The sequence below is a fragment of the Salmo salar genome, chromosome ssa11 (assembly GCF_905237065.1).
Source record: "Salmo salar chromosome ssa11, Ssal_v3.1, whole genome shotgun sequence".
Classification (NCBI taxonomy): domain Eukaryota; kingdom Metazoa; phylum Chordata; class Actinopteri; order Salmoniformes; family Salmonidae; genus Salmo; species Salmo salar.
This window is the reverse complement of record NC_059452.1, coordinates 23,212,960-23,239,490: the sequence shown is the minus strand read 5'-3', so window position 1 is coordinate 23,239,490 and position 26,531 is coordinate 23,212,960. Positions and strand designations below refer to the sequence as shown.

At 47.3% G+C, this 26,531-nt stretch overlaps 2 protein-coding genes across 2 annotated transcripts in view; both read left to right on the top strand.

The window, feature by feature from the left end:
* LOC106562299 (transcription factor Maf) overlaps window positions 1–26,531 on the top strand; it is a 147,257-nt gene that overhangs the window by 79,930 nt on the left and 40,796 nt on the right. The window lies entirely within an intron of this gene.
* Window positions 16,797–25,261, top strand: LOC123725242 (extensin-like). Its single transcript, XM_045690374.1, has 4 exons — window positions 16,797–16,812; window positions 17,325–17,483; window positions 22,560–23,921; window positions 25,254–25,261. The coding sequence occupies exons 1-4, from the start codon at window positions 16,797–16,799 to the stop codon at window positions 25,259–25,261; spliced, it is 1,545 nt and encodes a 514-aa protein (XP_045546330.1).

Genomic DNA, 26,531 nt, shown 5'->3' with positions numbered 1-26,531 from the left:
CTCTGAAGCTCTTAAATAAACAGACAGCAGATTTCAAGGTGTGTGTGTGGTGGAGGGGGTCATATAGAAGCTCAGAGGTGTGTGTGTGGTGGAGGGGGTCATATAGAAGCTCAGAGGTGTGTGTGTGTGGTGGAGGGGGTCATATAGAAGCTCAGAGGTGTGTGTGTGTGGTGGAGGGGGTCATATAGAAGCTCAGAGGTGTGTGTGTGGTGGAGGGGGTCATATAGAAGCTCAGAGGTGTGTGTGTGTGGTGGAGGGGGTCATATAGAAGCTCAGAGGTGTGTGTGGTGGAGGGAGTCATATAGAAGCTCAGAGGTGTGTGTGTGGTGGAGGGGGTCATATAGAAGCTCAGAGGTGTGTGTGTGGTGGAGGGAGTCATATAGAAGCTCAGAGGTGTGTGTGTGGTGGAGGGAGTCATATAGAAGCTCAGAAGTGTGTGTGTGGTGGAGGGAGTCATATAGAAGCTCAGAGGTGTGTGTGTGTGGTGGAGGGGGTCATATAGAAGCTCAGAGGTGTGTGTGGTGGAGGGAGTCATATAGAAGCTCAGAGGTGTGTGTGTGGTGGAGGGAGTCATATAGAAGCTCAGAGGTGTGTGTGTGGTGGAGGGAGTCATATAGAAGCTCAGAGGTGTGTGTGTGGTGGAGGGGGTCATATAGAAGCTCAGAGGTGTGTGTGTGGTGGAGGGAGTCATATAGAAGCTCAGAGGTGTGTGTGTGGTGGAGGGAGTCATATAGAAGCTCAGAAGTGTGTGTGTGGTGGAGGGAGTCATATAGAAGCTCAGAGGTGTGTGTGTGGTGGAGGGGGTCATATAGAAGCTCAGAGGTGTGTGTGGTGGAGGGAGTCATATAGAAGCTCAGAGGTGTGTGTGTGGTGGAGGGAGTCATATAGAAGCTCAGAGGTGTGTGTGTGGTGGAGGGAGTCATATAGAAGCTCAGAGGTGTGTGTGTGTGGTGGAGGGGGTCATATAGAAGCTCAGAGGTGTGTGTGTGGTGGAGGGAGTCATATAGAAGCTCAGAGGTGTGTGTGTGGTGGAGGGAGTCATATAGAAGCTCAGAGGTGTGTGTGTGGTGGAGGGAGTCATATAGAAGCTCAGAGGTGTGTGTGTGGTGGAGGGGGTCATATAGAAGCTCAGAGGTGTGTGTGTGGTGGAGGGAGTCATATAGAAGCTCAGAGGTGTGTGTGTGGTGGAGGGAGTCATATAGAAGCTCAGAGGTGTGTGTGTGGTGGAGGGAGTCATATAGAAGCTCAGAGGTGTGTGTGTGGTGGAGGGGGTCATATAGAAGCTCAGAGGGTGTGTGTGTGGTGGAGGGAGTCATATAGAAGCTCAGAGGTGTGTGTGGTGGAGGGAGTCATATAGAAGCTCAGAGGTGTGTGTGTGGTGGAGGGAGTCATATAGAAGCTCAGAGGTGTGTGTGTGGTGGAGGGAGTCATATAGAAGCTCAGAGGTGTGTGTGTGGTGGAGGGGGTCATATAGAAGCTCAGAGGTGTGTGTGTGGTGGAGGGAGTCATATAGAAGCTCAGAAGTGTGTGTGTGGTGGAGGGGGTCATATAGAAGCTCAGAGGTGTGTGTGTGGTGGAGGGAGTCATATAGAAGCTCAGAGGTGTGTGTGTGGTGGAGGGAGTCATATAGAAGCTCAGAGGTGTGTGTGTGGTGGAGGGGGTCATATAGAAGCTCAGAGGTGTGTGTGTGGTGGAGGGAGTCATATAGAAGCTCAGAGTGTGTGTGTGTGGTGGAGGGGGTCATATAGAAGCTCAGAGGTGTGTGTGTGGTGGAGGGGGTCATATAGAAGCTCAGAGGTGTGTGTGTGGTGGAGGGAGTCATATAGAAGCTCAGAGGTGTGTGTGTGGTGGAGGGGGTCATATAGAAGCTCAGAGGTGTGTGTGTGGTGGAGGGGGTCATATAGAAGCTCAGAGGTGTGTGTGTGGTGGAGGGAGTCATATAGAAGCTCAGAGGTGTGTGTGTGGTGGAGGGAGTCATATAGAAGCTCAGAGGTGTGTGTGTGGTGGAGGGGGTCATATAGAAGCTCAGAGGTGTGTGTGTGTGTGTGTGTGTGTGTGTGTGTGTGTGTGTGTGTGTGTGTGTGTGTGTGTGTGTGTGTGTGTGTGTGTGTGTGTGTGTGTGTGTGTGTGTTGGCACACTTGCATTACCTCTCCCCACATCAAAATTCAGCAGCACCTGTGTTTGCTTTAACTGCCACTGTGCTGCCAATGTCAACAAACACACACACACACACACACACTCCTTGCACAACACTACACGGGGTCAAAAAATCTGCAAAACATACTCAGTATTATTAAAATTAATTTGACACCTGCAATACGTGCGTACCCCTTAGCTAAGCATCCCAGACAATAAAGCATGGGTGGGTTTGGGTATATTTTCTGTCTAAATATGCCAGGCTGTTTTGGCATCAGCCAAACCAATAATGTGACGCACATCAAGGATGCACCTCCCCCCATGCAGTATGTGGGTAAATAAGAACAGTTGTGAGTGTGTGTGTTCTGTTTAACGTCCACTGTGTGTGTGAATAAGAACAGTTGTGAGTGTGTGTTCCGTTTAACGTCCAGTGTGTGTGTGAATAAGAACAGTTGTGAGTGTGTGTTCCGTTTAACGTCCAGTGTGTGTGTGAATACGAACAGTTGTGAGTGTGTGTTCTGTTTAACGTCCAGTGTGTGTGTGAATACAAGTAATGGTTAAAGGAAGAGACAAAATGTGGAACGACCAAAAAGAGGAGTGCAGGTAAATCAAATCAAAGTTTATTGGTCGCCTACACAGTTTTGCAGGTGTTATCGCAGGTGCAGTGAAATGCTAGTGTTTTTAGCAACAACAGTACATTAATATCTAGCAATACAATAACAACACACACATTATCCAAAAGTTTTCAAAAAAGAACAATTGCAGACACTTGCATTGATGGAAGCAGCAATCTATCTGCAAAGTAAAGCTGATCTACCCGCTAAATAAAAAATATATAATAAAAATATATAATAAAAAAAAATTATTAAGACATCAGAACAAGCAATGTCAGAGTCAGGAATATAAATATATAAATATATATGTACTGTATGTGGTGTGTACAGCGGTAGTTATATATGATGAGCCTTGACTAGAATACAGTATGGTTATAAAGTAGGTTAAACAGAACGTAAACATTATTAAAGTGACCAGTGTTCCATGTCTATGTACATAGGGCAGCAGTCTCTAAGGTGCAGAGTAGAGTACTAGGTGGTAGCCGGCTTGTGGCAGTGTCTACGGTTCAGGGCAGGATACTGGGCGGAGGCCGGCTAGTGATGACTGCTTAACAGTCAGATGGCCTGGAGATTGATAGGTTAGGTAGTCATATTACGATGGATAAAGAAAGAAAACTACTCCCTTCCATTCTAAAAAAGGACAAATGGGACAGATCATGATCTGATTGACCAGTGTGACAACAGCCTGACCACAGCTCTATTCTAACCCCTTATCCACACCATGTTCCTGTAATGTTCTAACCTCAGTGGACTGCTCAGGCCCTGCAGGTAACCTCCCAGTCTCCCACACACTGCAATCACATCTGCTCTGGTGTGTCATAAACTGGAGGAGAAAAGGAGGTAGTGACAGAAATACACTCATCACAACTGATCCATGTACTGTAGTGGTTCTGATCCCATTTTAAACCAGCCTATACAGTTACTGTATCGGATGAAGATGGAACACATTTCAAGCAGAGTCAGGTTTACTCAAACAGTAGCCTAAAACTGTTTGACTTTGCGAATGTATCGTAGCGTATATACTCCTATTACATCAATGCCAGTGTGACTGACCCGGGGACGTGAGTGTCCGATATGAGCAGCGTCTTCCCGGAAACGCAAATGAAAAGGAATCTATTTCTGCCTCTCCTTCCTGCTATGCTCGGGCGGATGGGCACACTGATGGTACCATAAACCCAGATCACTTCTATCTCAATAGCCCAAAGATTCATGATTTTCAAACTGTCCTTCCTGTGTGGTTTCAGTACCTGTGCCAACCCTGTTGCAGCATGTGCCTGTCATTGGCAGCTGTTGCGTTATGTTTGACCTTTGACCTCTCGCTACAAAAAAACATATATAACAGCCCTAGTCACCCCCCTGAGTGACAGGAAATGATGTGCTGCTGCCGTGGCCTCTGCGCTGCTGAGCCTTGTGGTTAGGGGTGCTGTGAAACAGGCAGCAAGGAAAAATTACCAGATAATTAATGGTTATCATGTCTCAAGAGAGAGGGAGAGAGCGAGAGAGAGATGTATATTTGTGTGAATGAGTATATGTGAGAGAGAGTTTATGTGAAAGAGAGAGACTGAGACAGAGAGAGCAGGAGTGAAAAATGAGAATCAGATTAGAATACAGTATATGCATCATTATATACTTATGTTACATTATTGGACATCATTTTGGCCTTGTCGATGGACTACTTTGTGCACATTTATTTATTTGTTGACACTCCGCACTGGATATACAGATGTATCCAGAATCCTATCCATCCACTGTCACATACATTATACAATACAACTTGTACTACCACTCACACACACATTAGAGCCTTGTCATGAGCCTCTTTGTGCAGTTCATCTGTGGTGCCACTGATCTTCTCTCCTTCGCCCGTACATGTTTTCTGTTTGACTGTCTGTTCTCTGTCATCCTTCCTCCCTCTCTGCTCTACTCTAAACCACTACACTCCCACACAGAACACTGACTGCAGCCCAGCAGCTGAACAGAGAAACAACAGGCAACCTCAAGATTTAAAGATACAGGAAGCTGAAGTAGCTGAGAGCAGGGTGCCCATGTAAATATGCATGTTACATGTCAACCATACATTCATTTGAGAAGTATTTGATAGCTTATGTTTTGCCTGTGCATGCTGGTTTCTCTTCAGCACCTCTCAGAAGACTTCCAGGTGAAAGGAAACTTTTCAGGTTGCTTTTGTGCTTGGTGTAATGACTCTACTGGAAGAGACAGGGACTCCCTCAGTTACTGTGAGATGAACAGTCATAGACACTTTGCAGGGTGAGAGCTATCTACCAATATTTGATCTCAGAGCAGTTCATTAGTGCGGCCTGTAGTTAGCTATCCCCAGATGACCTGCGTTTGACTAATATCTGGTTCTGATTTGGATCAGACATATCACACACTCAGTTATCATCCACAGACACAGCTGATGATAACACAAGCCACTGTTGTTGAGAGACAGAAAGATAGATAGATAGAGAGAGAGAGAGAGAGAGTTAGGTAGAGACAGGAGACAGTAGAGTACAGCTCATGTGTGTCTAAGGGAATGAGTCTAGCAGGGCCTCTATCACAGCCCCTAATAGAAACATGCACTATCCCATTATGGGCTGAGTTTGAGAATAAATCATCTAATGCACCCTCCAGTTCAAAGCATTACCCCGTCAAACCTAATCTAACCTGCTCTCCCCTCCCCCACTGCCCTCGCCCCCCTCCCTTGGCGGACAAAGCCATTCGCCGCCTCAGGCAAGGGCTGGGAACACAGGAGCAAAGTTACAGCCAAGAGAGCGGTAGACTAGCTCTAACGCTGACAGGAAACCTCACCAGTGTCTGTGTCTCTAGTCTGTAGAACCCACACTTCTCGTGGACGACCTTAAGATCTGGACATGTGAAATGACTGCTCCGGGGTCACTTAGCATTGCTTTGGAAGCCAATTAAAATATATTGCCCCGTGAAATGACAGTGTTGTTGTTCCCAATAGCATTTAGAAGAGGAGGGAGATTGTAAAATAGATTGCGAATTCTGCAAGTATCAGCCTTTCGACTGAGAACTTTAGTGCTATTAAGAATACGGCTAAGAACAACAAGTGAATGGCCTTTTTAGAGCGACCACGGGTAAAGAGAACATATCTGTGGAATGTCTTCTGCATGTCTCCTCTGTGTCTGTCACTCAATGTGGTTTCCACCACAAGACACATACCCTATTCCCATAGGAACTATAAGGCTAGCCTCCATGACAGCACAGCTAGGGGACAAACATACAAGCAGACATTCAACACAGCCCTAGAGTCAGTTTGGGGGTTTTACTAATCACAGAGATGGCTTTGAGGTGCGATGCTGATCTTAGAACACTGCTTTGACGTAACTTGTAAATTAATTCTAGTCTGACAGGCCTTGAGTAGAGCCAGACTGATTGTGCTGGGAAAGAATTACTTCAAGCATTCAGATATGATTTAAAATAAGAAAACATCCTATGGAAATGATTAAACCTGAACCAAACACTGTGGGAAAACAAGAATACCTATAGTTATATTGATTTAATATGCTCACAAGATATGATGAAAATATTCTGTCTGACACTAGCTGTCAGCTTCAAACAGGGAACTAGTGAGCACATGCACAGTGAGGGCACCAGAGAGGCTGTTACAGGAACCGTAGCTGTAGACATGTACAGACTCAACTCCCTCAATATCATTTATTACATGCATGACTGCATGCACTAGTTGTTAGTGGGCATTCAACTCAACATTTCATATCTATGGAAGGTAGCTCATTTCGATTGAGTATGAAGAGTTAAAATGATTACACCAATCACAGATTCATTTTAATGTGATGTGCGATTCAAATTACAGTCTTTTAGGGCCATGCATCCGCAATGCATCTGTGTTCTTACCTATTTAGTAAAGATAAAAGAGTTAAGTCCCCCTCCTCTCAGGAACAGGGACAGTGACTCAGTGACAGGGCATGTGTTACGTGAGAACTGTCTCACACCAGGTTTGCACTTCCGTTCTCACTTAAAGACAAGCCCCATTGATCCGTTGGAGAGGAGGGATAGAAGCTGTGTGTTTTTCCATGGCTCCCTCCAGTGCTGAGGCCTGCAGACTGCTACTCTCTGTGTGGAGCTGCAGCTGCACTCGGGTGTGAGACGGCCCGGCCCGTGTTGACTGACAGGCCTCGAAAAGGGATAATGTGTCTGGCCTCAGTGCCAGTGCAGCACAGTACAGCTCCAAGTGATAAACACTGGCAACCTGATCCAGAGACAAGAGAAGCCTCTGCTCTGCTCCTCCTGACACAATGCAAACGTAATGCACCTCCGCAACGCCTCACTCAGATCTGACCAGACTTGCTTAAACAGTTCCACCTTGATCTAGCCCAGATCTAGTTCACCTCAGCTCATTACAGCCCAGCCCAGCCCTGTCCGATTCAACTAAGCTCAGCCCAACTGGGCTCGTCTCACCCCCTCAGAGGAAGCCATCAAATCTTACCACCATCTGTCTGCTGTCTCCTGCTTCACGACAGGGACTCTCCACCACTATTATTGTAAAGGCCCTCCCTATTCAATATTCCCATTCAGTCGATAGGACCTTTGCATTCTCTGCCTTCAGGAATATTTATTGGAAGTTTATTTTATTTTATCTGTTTTTTTATTACTCCTCTTGTGCAAATAGGCCCCCTCAGAGTGGCTGGGCCCCTGCCCTTGCCGTAATGCCAATGTAAACATGGGAAAGTAATTTGAATTCTAACAAAGTATAGATTAGCTGGTGACAGTTTGTGGCATGGACGATTATTTCGAAAATAATCCTGTTTTGATATGCATCGGCGTCCCGTCAGGAATTTTCAATTTGTTTTCCCATTGCTGCATGTAAACAAGCTCCCGATGTCTCCTTATCACTGAGACGCACGGACGGGGAATGAACGTGCGTCTGTCTCCCACCTCTCCCCTCCCCCTTCCTTCCCGCCCCCCACACCCATCTCCTCGCTATACTGCTCAGCGTCTGGTTTGAGTCGCTAAGAAGCAGACTCGCTTGTCTGGGTTTCAACAAGTCCCTTTATCACGTGCAGGTAGAGTGGTTTATGTATGTACCTGCAAGTCATTTGCAAACATGAAGTCCTCAGAAACGCTCCTCCTGAATATGTTCTGCTTGAGGAGTTTCTGCCCATTTCCCTGTGTGAATAGGCAAATGTGCAGCCCGGCAAAATGGCCCCCTGTAACCCAAAAGAAACGGGCGTACCCACAAGCCTGGTGTATGTGATAAATGTTTACAGAGTTGATTGTCGACTGCAAGTTATGCAGAGAATTAATTGTTTATTTGAATAACAACAACAACAACAAAAACGGTCAACTTTAAATTAAAGTTCCAAACTTAGTCAAAAACGATTGAGAAATGATGGCGGTGTAACAGCACTATTTGTGGTTCTTTGTTGCTGGTAATATCTCACATTTTGCTCCCCGTCATACCCTCCAACTATCTAGAATGTGTTGACTCATTTCATAATGTGCAGTGTACCTGAGTGCAGGACTTAAAACCACAGACTAACAGTGTCAGAGAGAGAGAGCCACTGTGGCGCTAGAGCTGTTGACTTTAACCTTCCTTCATTTGGCAGGAATGCCAAAGGGGCTATTTATCTCGCTTTGTGATTGATTGCTCCTGTCTGAAGCTCATCAGCATGTTGCTCGTCATGTCTTAATGTTTATCGGGATTATGCGAGGATAAACATTGTAATCCTCAACGTGGTCCGGGACTTCCAATTACCCACGCTCCTTTACCAAAAATAAGGTCACCATTGATTTAACCTATTAATACAACATAAGCCATCTGTCATCCCTCTCCTGCTAATTTCACCAAAGTTAGGCCTGACTCTCGAGGTGACCCTCTAGATGCCCCTGCCTCATCGGGAGGGGGCGTTTGATTAGAGGTGACCAGGCACGCAAGCCTGCGGTCACTGCTGTTACCCAGCCTGGCCACCATAGCGTTAGCGATAGTGCCGGGGTGGACGTCCAGTCCGTGCTGACAGTCTGGATCGATGGGGGACAGATCGCTTTCTCCTCCTGCGATCGTTACGATCCCGCCCCTGCGCTCAGGTAGCTAGAGAGGGGAGCTGCAGGAGGTAACAGGACTGACTGAGGGACACACAGGAGACTAGAGGTGATGGAGCTGATCACCCAGACATACTGTCTGCTGTCCTTACATATTTGAATATAACATAGTGGAGGTACAGTAGTTATGAAGAGGAAAGAGTCCTCTGCCTGATGACACCGTTACCTACTGAGACTTTTGATGTTTTTTATTCAGTGATAAAACAATCACAAGATGTACATTTTTATTCTGTTTTTTTATATTGTGTTCTATATATTCCTATCCACACTGCTCTTAGCATATTTACCCTTAGTGGGATAAATAAAGTACCTTGAATCTAATTTAATGAAACACATTATCTGTTCGGCTGAAACATGATAGAGCGTCATGGCCTGGCACATAAGTAAAGGCTACAGAGCAGACTGACTCCGTATCAGCCCTTCGTTAATCTAGTCTAATACATTCAAATCCAAGCACTGCTTTCACAGGCAAGAGTAAGCACGCCTTAAATTACAATACAGAGGAGTGGAAATCATTACTACCTTTAATGTTCCCAATCTAATTGAGGCATTAATTTAAGCAGAGAACTCCACTGAGGATGATTCATAACTGCTTTTTAATTTAGAGGGGCCTTCAGCAGGAATGAGGAATATCACAGGGAATAGCCAGTCAATGTTTCCCGTTTTTTCTGGATATAAAAGCCCCTTGACATTCCGGGAGGGTAGAGAGGGGAACTGCACAGCGGGAGAAAACCCTTGCCTGCCCGAGAATATGCACACATACACACACACACACACACACACACACACACACACACACACACACACACACACACACACACACACACACACACACACACACACACACACACACACACACACACACACACAAAGGCTATGTGGCTCCTCTGGTGATTTTGGATTTGTTTAAGTGTGTGTGTTTGTGTGTGTGAGCATGCTTGTGTGTATGTGCTGTTGGCGTGCCTCGAGGCTCCTCTGTCGCCTTATCAGTCTCAAATTAAAAAACCATGCTTCTCTAAGCTTGAATCAAGCGTTTAGATATGTCTCAAATACTGCAGAATCACTGCACTTTCAGGGGAATGTGCTTGGGCAGGTGTAGTGAAGACTGGCTTGATGATGTCTTTACAGAGTGGCAGTCAGTATGTATCTGTAGGGAGGCTGATTGAACCTGATGTCTGACTGTTGTCTCTGAGTTTTGGTTATGTGCCGATTTCTCTGATGCAGTTCTGGTGATTTCATTCACACACAGTACAGAGGACTCTAATATTCCTCTGTACTGTACGACAGCGCATCATGAAAAATAACAGTTCTAATGAGTAATGAAATATAATGTATTACTTTTCACATTATACACTGCTCAAAAATATAAAGGGAACACTTAAACAACACAATGTAACTCCAAGTCAATCACACTTCTGTGAAATCAAACTGTCCACTTAGGAAGCAACACTGATTGACAATACATTTCACATGCTGTTGTGCAAATGGAATAGACAACAGGTGGAAATTATAGGCAATTAGCAAGACACCCCCAATAAAGGAGTGGTTCTGCAGGTGGTGACCACAGACCACTTCTCAGTTCCTATGCTTCCTGGCTGATGTTTTGGTCACTTTTGAATGCTGGCGGTGCTTTCACTCTAGTGGTAGCATGAAACGGAGTCTACAACCCACACAAGTGGCTCAGGTAGTGCAGCTCATCCAGGATGGCACATCAATGCGAGCTGTGGCAAGAAGGTTTGCTGTGTCTGTCAGCGTAGTGTCCAGAGCATGGAGGCGCTACCAGGAGACAGGCCAGTACATCAGGAGATGTGGAGGAGGCCGTAGGAGGGCAACAACCCAGGAGCAGGACCGCTACCTCCGTCTTTGTGCAAGGAGGAGCAGGAGAAGCACTGCCAGAGCCCTGCAAAATTACCTCCAGCAGGCCACAAATGTGCATGTGTCTGCTCAAACGGTCAGAAACAGACTCCATGAGGGTGGTATGAGGGCCCGATGTCCACAGGTGGGGGTTGTGCTTACAGCCCAACACCATGCAGGACGTTTGGCATTTGCCAAAGAACACCAATATTGGCAAATTCGCCACTGGCGCCCTGTGCTCTTCACAGATGATAGCAGGTTCACACTGAGCACATGTGACAGAGTCTGGAGACGCCGTGGAGAACGTTCTGCTGCCTGCAACATCCTCCAGCATGACCGGTTTGGCGGGGGGTCAGTCATGGTGTGGGGTGGCATTTCTTTGGGGGGCCGCACAGCCCTCCATGTGCTCGCCAGAGGTAGCCTGACTGCCATTAGGTACCGAGATGAGATCCTCAGACCCCTTGTGAGACCATATGCTGGTGCGGTTGGCCCTGGGTTCCTCCTAATGCAAGACAATGCTAGACCTCATGTGGCTGGAGTGTGTCAGCAGTTCCTGCAAGAGGAAGGCATTGATGCTATGGACTGGCCCGCCCGTTCCCCAGACCTGAATCCAATTGAGCACATCTGGGATCGCTCCATCCACCAACACCACGTTGCACCACAGACTGTCCAGGAGTTGGCGGATGCTTTGGTCCAGGTCTGGGAGGAGATCCCTCAGGAGACCATCCGCCACCTCATCAGGAGCATGCCCAGGCATTGTAGGGAGGTCATACAGGCACGTGGAGGCCACACACACTACTGAGCCTCATTTTGACTTGTTTTAAGGACATTACATCAAAGTTGGATCAGCCTGTAGTGTGGTTTTCCACTTTAATTTTGAGTGTGACTCCAAATCCAGACCTCCATGGGTTGATACATTGGATTTCCATTTATTATTTTTGTGTGATTTTGTTGTCAGCACATTCAACTATGTCAAGAAAAAAGTATTTAATAAGATTATTTATTTCATTCAGATCTAGGATGTGTTGTTTAAGTGTTCCCTTTATTTTTTTGAGCAGTATATTTAGTAAGACATTTAAAAAAATATATCTAATCACTTTAGATTAATTATAAGACTTGAGAATTATTTGAATATGTTTTTAGACAGGCTGCAATCTCTTGTATCAATTTCATACCCATTGCAGGGACCAGTTACCCCACAGAGCCAGAAACCTAAGGGACCCTCTCATACACACACACAAACAAACAGTGCACCACAGACACACACACACACACGGACCTCTAGGGACTTTGTCACACTGATACCGTCACGGTTCCCCCGTGGCATTAGTGTCACGCATGGCATGCCATCTGGATTGGGGAGAAGGGTTTGTTCAAAGACTGTTTGAGCTGAGTGGTACATGCTTTGACCGTGCGGCTGACCATCTGGGCTGGCACGGTGTGTATCACTAACTTTGAGCTGCCTGTTCTGCAGAAAGGGGAGGAGGGGGGAGAGCGAGAGGGAGATAGCTGCAGGGTTAAGAGCAGTCAGGAGCTTAGTGGACATATTGATGAATGTATTAGATAACGCTGGCGTTCCCTTGCCTGCCTACTGGGGTTTTTGTCATTTTCTTCCAGAAGCTGTCCACAGTGCAGAGAGATCCTTTATTTTACCTCTAGTATGAGACTTAGAACAACTCTGTATCTCTTCCTCCCATACTGTACCTGTTGATTCTGCAGCAAATTTACAAAGGAAAGAAAAGGCATCGGGGTGGGGGGGACATGTGGCAGAGTTGGACTGTGTTTTAACATTATCAGCCTCACTGGTGCAGTCTGTATAGACGGGTTAGCTGACAACGTCACATAAACGATGTGCACTCTTCAATGGGGCACAAGTCCTTGTGCTGTTGTGATTCTGGATGGCCAGATAGCTTGCAACAATAACAAGAGGCTGCCATGTGGAGAATCCTAGGTGGCTCGTTTCAGCTGGTTTTACCTTGTTCTTGATACCATGTCTTGTTTTGAGGTGTTTTGACTGTTGCCACGTCTATGCTAATATGGCAAAAACAATTGCTAGCTAGCTAACCAACAACTGTAATGACGTATTTGAGAGACAACAAGTGCTCATTGTGCAAACAAAATATAGTTTGCATGTTGTCAACAATCTAAGCCAACCCCATCTGTTTTGCCCCATAGTTGTGCACGACTCTGTTTTGTTGCTAAACAACCAACCCGTCTATTGAAGAGTTGTTTCTATTGTTGTGTATATTATTTTATGTATGTATGGATTCACCCTCTTCCATGCTGATTATGTATTAGTTTAACAGGCTGGTGAACTGTATAATAGATACAGGAGCATGATCTAAGAAGCCATCTTTTTTCTTCTTTTCACCATGAGCCGGCGATAGAAATGTACTGACATCAACACTAATAGTTCATCTTTAATTTGCATATCAAAACACTATCCGATTTTGTTTGCTCTTTTAGCGTGCGGGCAGAAAAAAGTCTGTAACAAGCTGCTTATTGGCTTTAAGGCCGTTAAAAGAGGAAAGGGGATTTTTTTTAATGCTAAAGCAGGGATGATCAAAAGTAAGCCTATCTTATTATTCAGTCTCTACTGCTAAGGGTTGGTTTTACTAGCGGAGGTGAAGAGGAGGATGGGGGAGAGGGGTTGGAAATGGTAACAGAGGAGGATTACATCTTAGGAGGGTTAAATCTTAGGAGGGTTACATGTTAGGAGGGTTACATCTTAGGAGGGTTCAATCTTAGGAGGGTTACATCTTAGGAGGGTTCAATCTTAGGAGGGTTACATCTTAGGAGGGTTAAATCTTAGGAGGGTTACATCTTAGAAGGGTTAAATCTTAGGAGGGTTACATCTTAGAAGGGTTAAATCTTAGGAGGGTTCAATCTTAGGAGGGTTACATCTTAGGAGGGTTAAATCTTAGGAGGGTTACATCTTAGAAGGGTTAAATCTTAGGAGGGTTAAATCTTAGGAGGGTTACATCTTAGGAGGGTTAAATCTTAGGAGGGTTACATCTTAGGAGGGTTAAATCTTAGGAGGGTTACCAAAGTCCAGGACTCATGGTAACTCATCAGCCAACAAGATGAGCAGACCTAACGAACAACAAAAGCACTAGCCTATGTCAAACTACTATCCCCATAGTACAAAAGTTGACCTACTCTGTGTGAGAAATAAATATTCCAAACATAGTCTGGGACAGTTGTGGGATGCGCTAGATACCAAATTAATACAACCTCTAGCATCAAAAAAAACTTTTTTACTCAATGTGGCTGAAGCAATAGATCAGAACATTTAGTTTAAAATGTTGATAAACTATTAGGATATTTATTCACATTTTAAGTGCAGCAATGCGCACATGTTAGTAGGCTATAAACGCACATTTTCCATTAGCGGAAAAACCCATTATCAAAAGTGACCGCAAATGTATTTATGCATGTAGTGCTGTTATTATAAAAGTGCATTTTTATGGTGAAAATTATCTTCCCCAAACTTGAAACTCACGCGCTGCATATATATGCCAGTTAGGCTCTATATCCGTTGTAAAGCGGATTAATGTGCTTAATTTTAAGAAGTTATTTGGCCACTAGTTGTGATACAAACCTTATTAAAACATATAGGCCTATCGGTGTGTGACTATAATTAGAAAAAGTCGCAAAAAAAAGGCATTGTTTCCTATGCTGGGCATCATTCAGAAGTGATAATATATAATTCACAAGTGATAGGCTAATATTGTCACCCATCAGACTATTCTTGATTTAATCTTGTCTTTACATATACTAAATAATATATGTGGGACATTTTTTGGATTTAGAATGGACCATTATCATGCACCTGTATTGAAACAGGGTCAGCAGGAAAAAATACATGTCATCTATGCACTTAAATGGGGCTTTTCCCCGTGGTTTATTTTCATGCCAGCCAGCTAGGCTGCACTCCTGTTGTAAATATAAGCAATGTGCTTAGTATTAGGAAAGTTGAGAAATAAATATAGTTAGCCTAGCCTATAGAAAGCTGATCCTCCTATTTTTAGTAGAGGCCATCACTCTGTTTTCTCACGCAATTGCATAGCCTATTGAAATTTTGCGCAATATGAGCTTATGGGGTCTCATGAAGTGTTTGATTATATTTTTGAATACATTTGCATTGATGTCAGAGTGATTAGAGGGACAATATAGTGCCGAGTACCAGGTAGTTAGCAAGTTTGGTGGGCTACTAATGACCATCAGCAGCATCAGAGTTTGGAGAAGCCTAATTACAGTGACTAAATGGTCACGTGGAATTTGACTGCCTTCATGACTCGTGACCGCCGTTGTGGTGGTCACAAGAGAGAGAGAGTGCAAGTGCTATAGGGAAAAAAGAGATGTCTCACACCACTACGGTGGGTCTACAGGTGGCCAGATCCGCGCCCAGCCACATTACTTTAGTCAGCCGAGAGGAGGTATCCACTTCCCCTTAATATTTGATAGTTTCCTTCAAAGGTGTCCTGCTGCCTTTACTGATCTCTGCTCTCTGCTGCTGTGTCTGGGCCGGGCTTGGCGCTAGTCGTTCAGACTTCTCGCCTGTATCCTGCATGGGGATAGTGTTACCCTTCTCCTCTACCTCTTCTTCTCTCTTCTCTCCTCCTCTCTCCTTCCTCTGCTTGCGCTATCGCTTCTATCTCCCCTGGCCATCATTGATCATCACAGAATGCACAGCTCAACAGAGGACGGTCGCCCCCCACCATGCCCCTCGGTTAGCGGGCGTCTACCAAAGGGAGAGACCCTTGGCTGGGTCAGGCGTAGGGGGAATTCACAGAGTGGGTGGATGGAGGGAACCAAGGAATGAAGGGTGGAGTAGGGCTTGTCGGGCAAAGCTACGGCTGGTCAGATCGTATTCCCGGCATCCCAGCGTTCTTGATTCCCCAGGAGGAGTCGAGTCCAACTGGCATTAACATACAGTATGAAGGCAGTCCTACTTCTCCCACCGTATGCAAAGAAAACCAACAGAAAGCCAACAGGAAAATATATATATATATATATATATATATATATATATATATATATATATATATATATATATATATAACCAGTGTTCAATTACTGACAAGCAAATGGACAGAGGCTTTTTTGGAGAAGTGGATGAAATCTGGGAGACTTCAAAGACAAGGGAGGGTATAAAGTTCCCAAACACTTCATGAATATTGCAGTATTCCAAAGTCACTCCTCTTGATCTGAAAGATAGAACTTCTGAGGATCGGGGCCCCCTTCCTTACTTACAGTAGCAGAGTGGATGGCTAGTCCATGAACTATTTAAATACACACCGAGATGTGAGGAGGCAGTGGCCAGCATGCTAATGAAAACCAGACTGGATCCATAGAGAAGCCCTCTGTTACTGATTACCCACTCCCATCCTCTCCAGCGCTGCTCTCAGGGAGTCGGGCTTGGGATGGAGTCAGATATACATTGATATTCTGGACTCTCTTTTTATCAGTTATAAAAAAATATTTTCTGGACTATTTTTTTCTTATACTGAGGTCAAAATAAATGTTTGTGTGTGCATGTGTTCACATACATGTACAGCATGTTTGTGTGCTTGAGTATATGTGTGTCTGTGTACATACAGTACTATTACACCTTGATGCATGGATGTGTATCTGTGTATATCAGCATAATGATCACAGCTGTTTGTAACAGAAGTGTCCCAGAGTCTGAAAGTCAAAACAAGTGACAAAGGGACTAAAACCAACTCTAGAAGTTGGCCAATCCCACAGTCATCAACCCCCCTTCATGTCCCCAGTGAGAGTCCTCTACCATCCACTCTTGGCTGTCCTATCTTAGGCACTGTGCTAATGAGAAACAAGCCATATTTTTAACACTGTGAGGCCCTGTGGATGGATCTGGTTCAAGGCTGAAGGAGCCACTCCCAGGGCGTGATGCCAGTTGTTAGTGTGAGTGACGGGTGACTGTATTTCACTCTGTCAGTTAGAGATTCAATATGTTTGTTTTTTTGTGTTGTTTGTTAGAGGTTGGCAGGGTGTGATGGGTGGGCTGTGGCGTGCTGGGGATGTTAGTGAGGAGTAGGATGTCTTGGTGACTGGTGGCACTCTCACCGACACCCTATATGGACATGGTGGGTCACAGGGGTAAGTCAAGTCTGGAGAGACCCAAGGCCAAGGCCACCACATGGTAAATATAGAGATAATATATTTGTGGGACCAGGACTCAAAGCTTCTACCAAATTGTCCCATATATACAAAGCAACAAGTGTATTCAGTTGTTCTGTAAGAGTGCAACATATTTAATGACTTATGCTATACAGCTGGCAGTAATGAACCAGTCTGCTCCTCTTGTCTTTATATATACATAAATAATATGGCTCATAGAAATACTGAACTTCAGTTGACAAATCCAGTGTTATTCCTAAGTGTTGTTGTCCTATGTGATTTAAAGCTCTGTCTTTACTCTACAGCTCTGTATCCTCAGTCTCCAGACCTGTAGTATGTGAGACCGTGTTACAACAGGCCCGTGGTACCCACAGGGAGAGAGGGCTAAGTGGTTGTGAGGACTGGGAAAGGGCCTGGGTAAAAGACTAAAGACTTTTCAGAGGAGCTCGCTGCTTTGCACTGCACTGCACTGCTCCCACTCTTCTCTTCAGATCAGCGCTCAGTCGCCCCCAGCAGAGTCAGTCGCCCCCAGCAGAGTCAGTCGCCCCCAGCAGAGTCAGTCGCCCCCAGCAGAGTCAGTCGCCCCCAGCAGAGTCAGTCGGCCCCAGCAGAGTCAGTCGCCCCCAGCAGAGTCAGTCGGCCCCAGCAGAGTCAGTCGCCCCCAGCAGAGTCAGTTAATAAGCTGTTTGTTTTAAGTGTCTCTCTCTCTCTCTGACTCTTTATGTATTCCTCTGAAGCGGTGTTCAGTCTTGCACTGCGGCATGGTGCTACAGGAAGCTGTTTAGAGTTCCCATCCTTACCATTGTTCCAGCCTTTTCCTCTCAGAGGTGACTATTATCCTTCTAACCACGCTCTCTGCCAGGGGACAAACAAAGATTTGTTGATAGTTTGTTGAAAATTGCACCCGGGAGGATTGGGTGGCCACATGGAATGTGTAATAAATTAAAAACAACAATTTTGCTGACATGGTGAGATAGACAGGGAGACAGGGAGGACGTGTGTGTGAGGGAAGGGAGCGGGGTCGTGTGTGTGAGGGATGGGAGCGGGGTCGTGTGTGTGAGGGATGGGGGCGGGGTCGTGTGTGTGAGGGATGGGAGCGGGGTCGTGTGTGTGAGGGATGGGGGCGGGGTCGTGTGTGTGAGGGATGGGAGCGGGGTCGTGTGTGTGAGGGATGGGGGCGGGGTCGTGTGTGTGAGGGATGGGAGCGGGGTCGTGTGTGTGAGGAATGGGGCGGGGTCGTGTGTGTGAGGGATGGGAGCGGGGTCGTGTGTGTGAGGGATGGGGCGGGGTCGTGTGTGTGAGGGATGGGGCGGGGTCGTGTGTGAGGGATGGGGCGGGGTCGTGTGTGTGAGGGATGGGGCGGGGTCGTGTGTGTGAGGGATGGGAGCGGGGTCGTGTGTGTGAGGGATGGGAGCGGGGTCGTGTGTGTGAGGGATGGGAGCGGGGTCGTGTGTGTGAGGGATGGGAGCGGGGTCGTGTGTGTGAGGGATGGGAGCGGGTTCGTGTGTGTGAGGGATGGGGCGGGGTCGTGTGTGTGAGGGATGGGGCGGGGTCGTGTGTGTGAGGGATGGGGGCGGGGTCGTGTGTGTGAGGGATGGGGCGGGGTCGTGTGTGTGAGGGATGGGAGCGGGGTCGTGTGTGTGAGGGATGGGAGCGGGGTCGTGTGTGTGAGGGATGGGGCGGGGTCGTGTGTGTGAGGGATGGGGGCGGGGTCGTGTGTGTGAGGGATGGGAGCGGGGTCGTGTGTGTGAGGGATGGGAGCGGGGTCGTGTGTGTGAGGGATGGGAGCGGGGTCGTGTGTGTGTGAGGGATGGGAGCGGGGTCGTGTGTGTGAGGGATGGGAGCGGGGTCGTGTGTGTGAGGGATGGGAGCGGGGTCGTGTGTGTGAGGGATGGGAGCGGGGTCGTGTGCGATGATGGGGAGAGGGACGGGGGTGAAGCAGCTTCCTCCTCTCTCTCGTTCTGTTATCTCACTGTTACCTCTCTCTGTCTTTCCTGTCGCTCTCTTTCAGTCTATCTGTCATTCCCTCTGTCTTTCATCTCCTCCTTCTTTTGGAGCTCTGATGGAGGAGTACGTAAGGGCTTTGCTAAATGGGTTCCCCTCCTAGCCTCCTCGCCTCACTTAGATAAAGATTGCATTTCAATATTTCAGGAGAGACATTTTCATTCATCGTCCTCGCTAAGAGATAACGATTAGATGAATATTGCTCCGGTTCACATAAATCAACTTGTTTTGGGTGCACTCCAAGTACCCCCCGCCCCTTCCTTAGGCACATTCTCACTCCTCAGCCAGCATTGTGTTCAACAGATTTTGCATTGACCATTGACTGTTGGCAGTTAATTTAGGGTATTGTGAATGGCCAACTTTGAAGGGCAGTTGATTGTTAGAAACAAACATTTCAGTCTTATACATGATAGTAATTTTAGCAATTGATAATGAACATTGGAGACTATTTACAAAAAGAGAAAGGCTGGGCCGGTTGCCCCATTGAATATCATAAAGTATGTCACTCAGTCCATCACAACATCCACTTCCTACCTGTCTGCTGACATGGTTTTACAGCCCTATACTTCACAACTGAAGCTCTCTGTCTCTCCACCTGCCAATATCCAGCATCAATGTGGCCTAATGGACACACAGTAAAGACTGAGCCCATTAGATCCCATTATAGAACCATGGGAGAGAGGAGAAGGGAATGAACAGCCAGACGAATCCTCACTAGGGTCCTCTGATCATTCAGGTTTAGTACCAAACATTTCAGAAAGTTTACTAATCCTGTCATGAACATAAGGACATGGTGAAACAGGTGGCAGTGATTTGTAGGGGAGAATCTGGGAATCACAGTGAAATGTGTCCGCCTCCATCACCACCACCATCTCTCTCCCCTTGTGAAATATGAGCCAAAGTGGCTGTATGAGGTTCATGGAATTGTAGACACCACAGTTTGGACGGAAGTAGAACTTCTGAATAGAAGAGACTGATAGGAGGTACACACACACACACACACACACACAGTTCAGTCAGTTGAAGGGGGATGGGTAAACTGCCCTCTCTTGCTGAGACTCTAGCTGTTCCTTGACCCTTGCCAGGATAAGCTGCTTTTGGATAATCAATGGACACCAGTTAAATGTAATTGCCATGTCACAATGTCAGGGACACCATTGATTCACCATTGTAGTTTTTGTGGGGACTGTTCCACAGTATTGTCCTGGTAAGAGGATTTTAGAGACCAGATGTCCTTGTTTAGTCCTGTTACAGTCTTACTTTACCCCAGACATGTTGAGGTCAGACAGGCCAATTTAGTCATTTAACGTGCTTCTGCTATTGCCAAATCCAAAATCGACTTCTTGCCCTTACCCTGTAAGAACTTGTAGCTCTGAAAGGAGTGGGTAGGTGTTATCAATATTCATAATAGGATAGCCACAGCTAGGCTAGGTGTCAGTTTGGCTATAATGCCTACACATATGCAACCTGCATCTAAACAAGTACCGTAATTTCCGGACTATTGAGTGCACCTGAATATAAGCCGCACCCACTGAATGTTTTAAAAATTATTATTTTGAACATAAATAAGCCGCACATGTCTATAAGCTGCAGGTGCCTACATTGAAACAAATGAACTTTACACAGGTTTTACGAAACACGGCTTGTAACAAAAATAAAAAAATTAGCAGTAAACAGTAGCCTACCAAGAAAGTCATTGCTCCAGACCAAGCTCCCGTGCAGCAGCTCTATTTCCTTTTCCAACAGCCAGATCAATCGCCTTCAACTTGAAAGATGCATCATATGCATTTCTCCGTGTCTTTGCCATGATGAGGGTGACAAAATGACTACCGTAATCAGAATGATGGGAAGTTTGAGAGCGCTCGATTTAATCTAAACAGTAAACAAAAAAGTTGTTGTTTTTTTTTAAAGCGGGAAAAATCCATATATTAGCCGCGTCATTGTTTAAGCCGCGAGATTCAAAGCGTGGGAAAAAAGTAGCAGCTTATAGTCCGGAAATTACGGTATATAGGGGTTAGAGGCTAGGGGTCAAGTTTGGGTCTAGGGGTCAAGTTTGGGTCTAGGGCCATTGGACTGTATGGGTGCATGTTTTCTGAAAAATGGAGGTGGCTTAGATCACTGGAGATGTCTGTTAGGGTCTGTTAACATGGTGAGAGACCCTGGTGCTAAAGTTACAGGCCCAGATGATTACAACTGTAAGGAAACCCATATAGCAGCGAGCGAGAACATGTGTTACAGCAACATTACGTTATCATGTGAGGTTAGAAACATGGACCCATAATCAGGAGACAGTGCTGCACTAACCTACCGCGACGCTGTTTGCAGAGCGGTTCACTATAACCTTCATGTAAATAATTGAACTGCTATTGTGAATTATTCATCAAAGTGCCTGTAAAACGAAGGTAGCAGCTCTCTATAGGGCAATATATTATTTTGCTTTTATGTTCTTTACAGTAGTGACTACATGTATTTATTGTAAATGCTATTAAGGTATTGATTTACAGTATATTGTTTATTGGTGGCAGGCTTAATGCACATTGCATGTTTGTTCATGGACATGTATGGGCCATTTACATAGTCATAAAGCACATTTCTGTTGCCAGTATGTCTACAGATATGTAAATACATACAGTTCACAAAGACATTAGATAATAAAGGTAGCCACACATACAGGACTGTACATGGTAGCAAATTACTTTGCAATGTGGTGACAACTTTTATGTTTGGATCTATAAAAAATGGTATAATTGTATAAACCGGTAACAGGTCAGGAGAGTGGGTTTCAGTTCAGCTTCTCAGGATGAATAGAGGTGTACTGTAGTGATTGTCATCGTACTGTAACGTTCCTGTACTACAGTAGGTTGGATGTTTCCGTGCAGCAGTGAGAGCTGGTCCTCAGGGCTCTATGCATCCTGTGTCCTGTGGGAAGTGGAGCAGCAACAGAGAGAGAGGAGGTTAAGATTGATTTGCACCTCTTTATAAAGCTGCCGTGTTGGCCTCTGGCTCACACCACTGCAGGTCAGAGAGAGAGAGAGCTGTGATAGTGATGAAGAGCCAGATAGTGTAAAGGCCATACGGGATATGAACCAATCTGCTTCCTCTTTAAGCCCCCAAACCTCAAGCTGTCAAGCTTTTAACAGTCATCATAAAGCCCCTGTCTCTCTCTCTCTCTCTCTCTCTCTCTCTCTCTCTGTCTCTCTGTCTCTGTCTCTCTCTCTCTCTCTCTCTCTCTCTCTCTCTCTCTGTGTCTCTCTCTCTCTCTCTCTCTCTCTCTCTCTCTCTCTCTCTCTCTCTCTCTCTCTCTCTCTCTCTCTCTCTCTCTCTCTCTGTGTACGCTGCATTCACCATGCCGTCTCGGATTGACTGGCTGAGGTCTGACGGTAACCTGGCGGACTTTCACTCTTAGCAGGGACTCAGAGAGATAGATTTACATGGAAGAGATATGGAGGGCTGCTGTGGTATGGGGCTAGCAGACATCACATCCCAGGGTAAACGGAGAGGAATGGCTTATTCTGAGGGTTGCAGTCAGGAGAAAAGAAGATGGGGTGTTGTGGAGGTCTAGTGGAGCTTGGCATGCTGTGATTAATAATATGCTGTAAAATGAGAACAGAATAGCGTTTTGTTTGTATATATTTCTTTCAATTGCCCAACAAGCTTACCATTTCTGAGAAATTCTTTACACACGCCTCTGTCTGTGTTTGTGTTAATATTGGACCTGACAGCCTCTCCACGGGGGAGGGGCCTTGAACCAAGAGGCTCCAAGACTACCTCCTCGGCCTTCACCTTGCCCCCACCTTTCCTCCCCCACCTCCTCACCCACCTCCTCGGCCCACCTCCTCGGCCCACCTCCTCCACCCCCCTCCTCGGCCCCCCTCCTCGGCCCACCTCCTCGGCCCACCTCCTCACCCCTCTCCTCGGCCCCCTCCTTGGCCCACCTCCTCGGCCCACCTCCTCACCCCTCTCTGCCCACCTCCTCGGCCCACCTCCTCGACCCACCTCATCACCCACCTCCTCGGCCCACCTCCTCACCCACCTCCTCGGCCCCCTCCTCGGCTCACCTCCTCGGCCCACCTCCTCACCCCCTCCTCGACCCCCTCCTCGTCCCACCTCCTCACCCCCTTTCTCGGCCCCCTCCTCGGCCCACCTCCTCGGCCCACCTCCTCACCACCCTCCTCGGCCCACCTCATCACCCACCTCCTCGGCCCCCTCCTCGGCCCACCTCCTCGGGCCTCCTCGGCCCACCTCCTCTGCCCACCTCCTCTGCCCACCTCCTCGGCCCACCTCCTCACCACCCTCCTCGGCCCACCTCATCACCCACCTCCTCGGCCCCATCCTCGACCCACCTCCTCGGCCCACCTCATCACCCACCTCCTCGGCCCACCTCCTCGTCCCCCTCCTCGGCCCACCTCCTCGGCACCCTCCTCGGACCACCTCCTCGGCCCCCTCCTCAGCCCACCTCATCACCCACCTCCTCGGCACCCTCCTCGGCCCACCACCTCACCCCCTCCTCGGCCCACCTCCTCACCCCCCTTCTCGGCCCCCTCCTCGGCCCACCTCCTCGGCCCACCTCCTCACCTCCCTCCTCGGCCCACCTCATCACCCACCTCCTCGGCCCCCTCCTCGGCCCACCTCCTCGGGCCTCCTCTGCCCATCTCCTCGGCCCTCCTCATCACCCACCTCCTCGGCCCCCTCCTCGGCCCACCTCCCCGGGCCTCCTCTGCCCACCTCCCCGGGCCTCCTCTGCCCACCTCCTCTGCCCACCTCCTCGGCCCCTTCTGCCCAGCTCCTCTGCCCACCTCCTCGACCCACCTCCTCGGCCCACCTCCCCGGGCCTCCTCTGCCCACCTCCTCTGCCCACCTCCTCGGCCCCTTCTGCCCAGCTCCTCTGCCCACCTCCTCGGCCCACCTCCTCGGCCCACCTCCTCGGCCCACCTCATCACCCACCTCCTCGGCCCCCTTCATGGCCCACCTCCTCGGGCCTCCTCGGCCCCCTCCTCTGCCCACCTCCTCGGTCCCCTCCTCGGTCCACCTCATCACCCACCTCATCACCCACCTCCTCGGCCCCCTCCTCAGCCCACCTCCTCGTCCGCCTTTAACACAGCCCACTAATCACAGCATCGGAAACCCGACCAACCAAAAACAAACATTCACTGCAGTAAAGACTGGGAGAAGAGGGTCGGCCCCTAATGACATGGGTCAATGTTTTTTTTTTTTTACAGCCGGGCCTTTATGGGGTCGGATGCCAGAGATGGACAAATAGCAGGACATTAGCTGTCAGAAAGACGGGTAGGAGCCAGCGGCTGACGGCCCGTTAATAGTCTGTTTGTTAGTGGGGAGGAAGAGGTTCGTAAAAGTGGAGATTCTTATCTGTCTAGGACCCTGTGTGTGTTTGCGTCACAGACTCAAAGCCGAGCAGGCTGTAGACTGCTCAACCCAGGGGCTGTATTTCATTAGATCAACATAGGGGTTCTATTCCTACTCTTGGTCCTTTAGCTGGACAGATCTACAATCAGATATTTTACTATCCCACTAATGGTTAAAGTTGGGATTGTGCTAGTCTAATCTGATCGTGGAGCTGTGTGTTAAAGGCCACTTCTACCTTGAGCACTGAAAAACCTGCCATGCACCCAGCCTTCCCGCCGGAGGCATCCATTTCATGTGTGTCTAAAATACTGAACAGATGATTTGTCAACACACTAAATACATCTTCAGAGAGGGAAGTTGGGTGAAATGTGTGGGTGGGATTTTTCTGACAGCATAATCAGTTCATCCAGCCATGTTTTATGTCCTGACAGCAACGGCGGTCTCTTTTCGCCTGAGGAGCGCCTTTGGCCACGTTCTCCTGGTCCCTGTGCACACACCTTTAACGACTTCTGAAATGTCACTGAATGTCAGGCGGAAGGATAAAACCAGTGTGTCTGTGTGTGTGTGAGTGTGTGTGTGTGCGTGTGTGTGTGTAAGCGGCAAGGACCTGCTTGCTAGTGATCCTTGGTGGGGTTTTAGTGCAGTATTGAGGTGATACTGCTGTGCAGGGTATCTCTGTTCAGGTGTGGGCCAGATTTCACCAGGCAAGCTGGTTGGCTGGGGCCATGATTGAATGAACATGCTACTAAGGAGCAGACTGAGGGAAGAGCCTTATCAGTTGTATAACAGTGAGTGAATACCGCTTTCGTCTTAGCTACACAGAGGTAGTTATTGTAGGCACTTGTTTTTTCTTCTGGTAGTGGGTGTACACCTGCTACACATAGTGAGATTTTCTAATCATATCAGCTTAAACTTGCAATATGTAACTTTTTGGGGCCATCCAACCAAATTCACATAGGAATGTGAATTATAGATATGTATTCTCATTGGTAGGTCTGTTCTATGGGTGCTATGTCTATGCTTACTGTTAAGTTTAATTTTTGTGTCCACAGCGGTTTAGATGATACAATGATTCTCTGCACTATACTTGCTTGTTTTGTCAAATAAACGGAAATTAGGCGAACTATTATAATTTTAGCAACCAGGAAATAACAGAGCGATTTCTGCATAGTGCACCTTTAACCAATGTCCGATAAACCAACCAGGCACCCCTCTCTATCTCTTACCATCTCCTCTGTGTCTCTGTGGCTGTGATCTCGCCAGCACGCTGTGTGTGATCTTGTGTGAGCACTCCCTGTCTGTACTGTGAGCCCTACAGCTGTGTGATCTCAGGCTGTGTGTGAACGGCAGGGTCTCTGTTAAGCCCAGCAGCGTGAGCCTGTATCAATTACGCTGCCACAGCGATATGGACGCAGCAGGCAGTCGCTCCACTCCTCAAAGACAACGAACCAGCATCAGTGTCCGCTCAGTGTCCACTCTCTCTCAGCTCTATGACCAAAGGAGTGGCCCGAAGACTGGCTAACCTTCAGCCCAGCGAACAATTCACCTAAACTACAGTAGGAGGGAGGATGCGATGGGGGTGGGGGTATAGAGAAAGAGAGGAAATGAAAAAGAGAGGTGGGGAGGGAGGGGGATCGGGGATTAAATTAAATAGAGAAAGAGGGGGATGGCAAAAAAGAGAGAGTTGACCAGGAGAGATGAAGAGAGAGATAGGCGGTAGAAGGGAATATGTAGGAAGAGAGGGAGGGGAAAGAAAGAGAGACTGAAGAGGAAAAGAAAAAGAAACAGAGGAAAAGAAAAAAGCAGCGACTTCAAAGAGGAAGGTCATGACCCATGGCCCCTTTCACCCCGTACCTTTGGCAGTAAAACTGAGAGGCCCAGTTCTCCTCAGAGAGACATAGATCTGTGTCTTAGACCAGAGCCTGGTGCTATAGATGTCCTTTAAGCCATGCAGCTCACTCTCTACTATCCAACTCAATCCAATACCTCTGTTCCTGGCCCTTTACTCAATACTACACCACTGGGCAAACTAACACCATTGAATCCAAAGAATGGATGTGTGTGTTTGAGAGAGGTTTCTTAGGCAAACACTGTCATGCATAATATGTATGTTATTACCTTGGTGAGCTCATGTTTAGAGGCAGGGACTGGCTTATCAACCAGGCAGACTGGGGGTTTAGGGTATGTTAATGAGCGGGGTAAATGGCAGGGTTTGAAGCACTCCTTCCTATTGCAATTTCACACTTGTCAGCTCCCATGAGGAAACTTCACCTTTACTGGGGCGAGCAGAACAGAGCAGAAGAGAGCAGACCACTCAATGGAGAACACAG

Coding starts and splice junctions, on each gene's coding strand:
- LOC123725242 (XM_045690374.1), top strand. Junction 17,484..22,559: donor AGTCAGTCGGCCCCAGCAGA/GTCAGTCGCCCC, acceptor TGGACCTGACAG/CCTCTCCACGGGGGAGGGGC.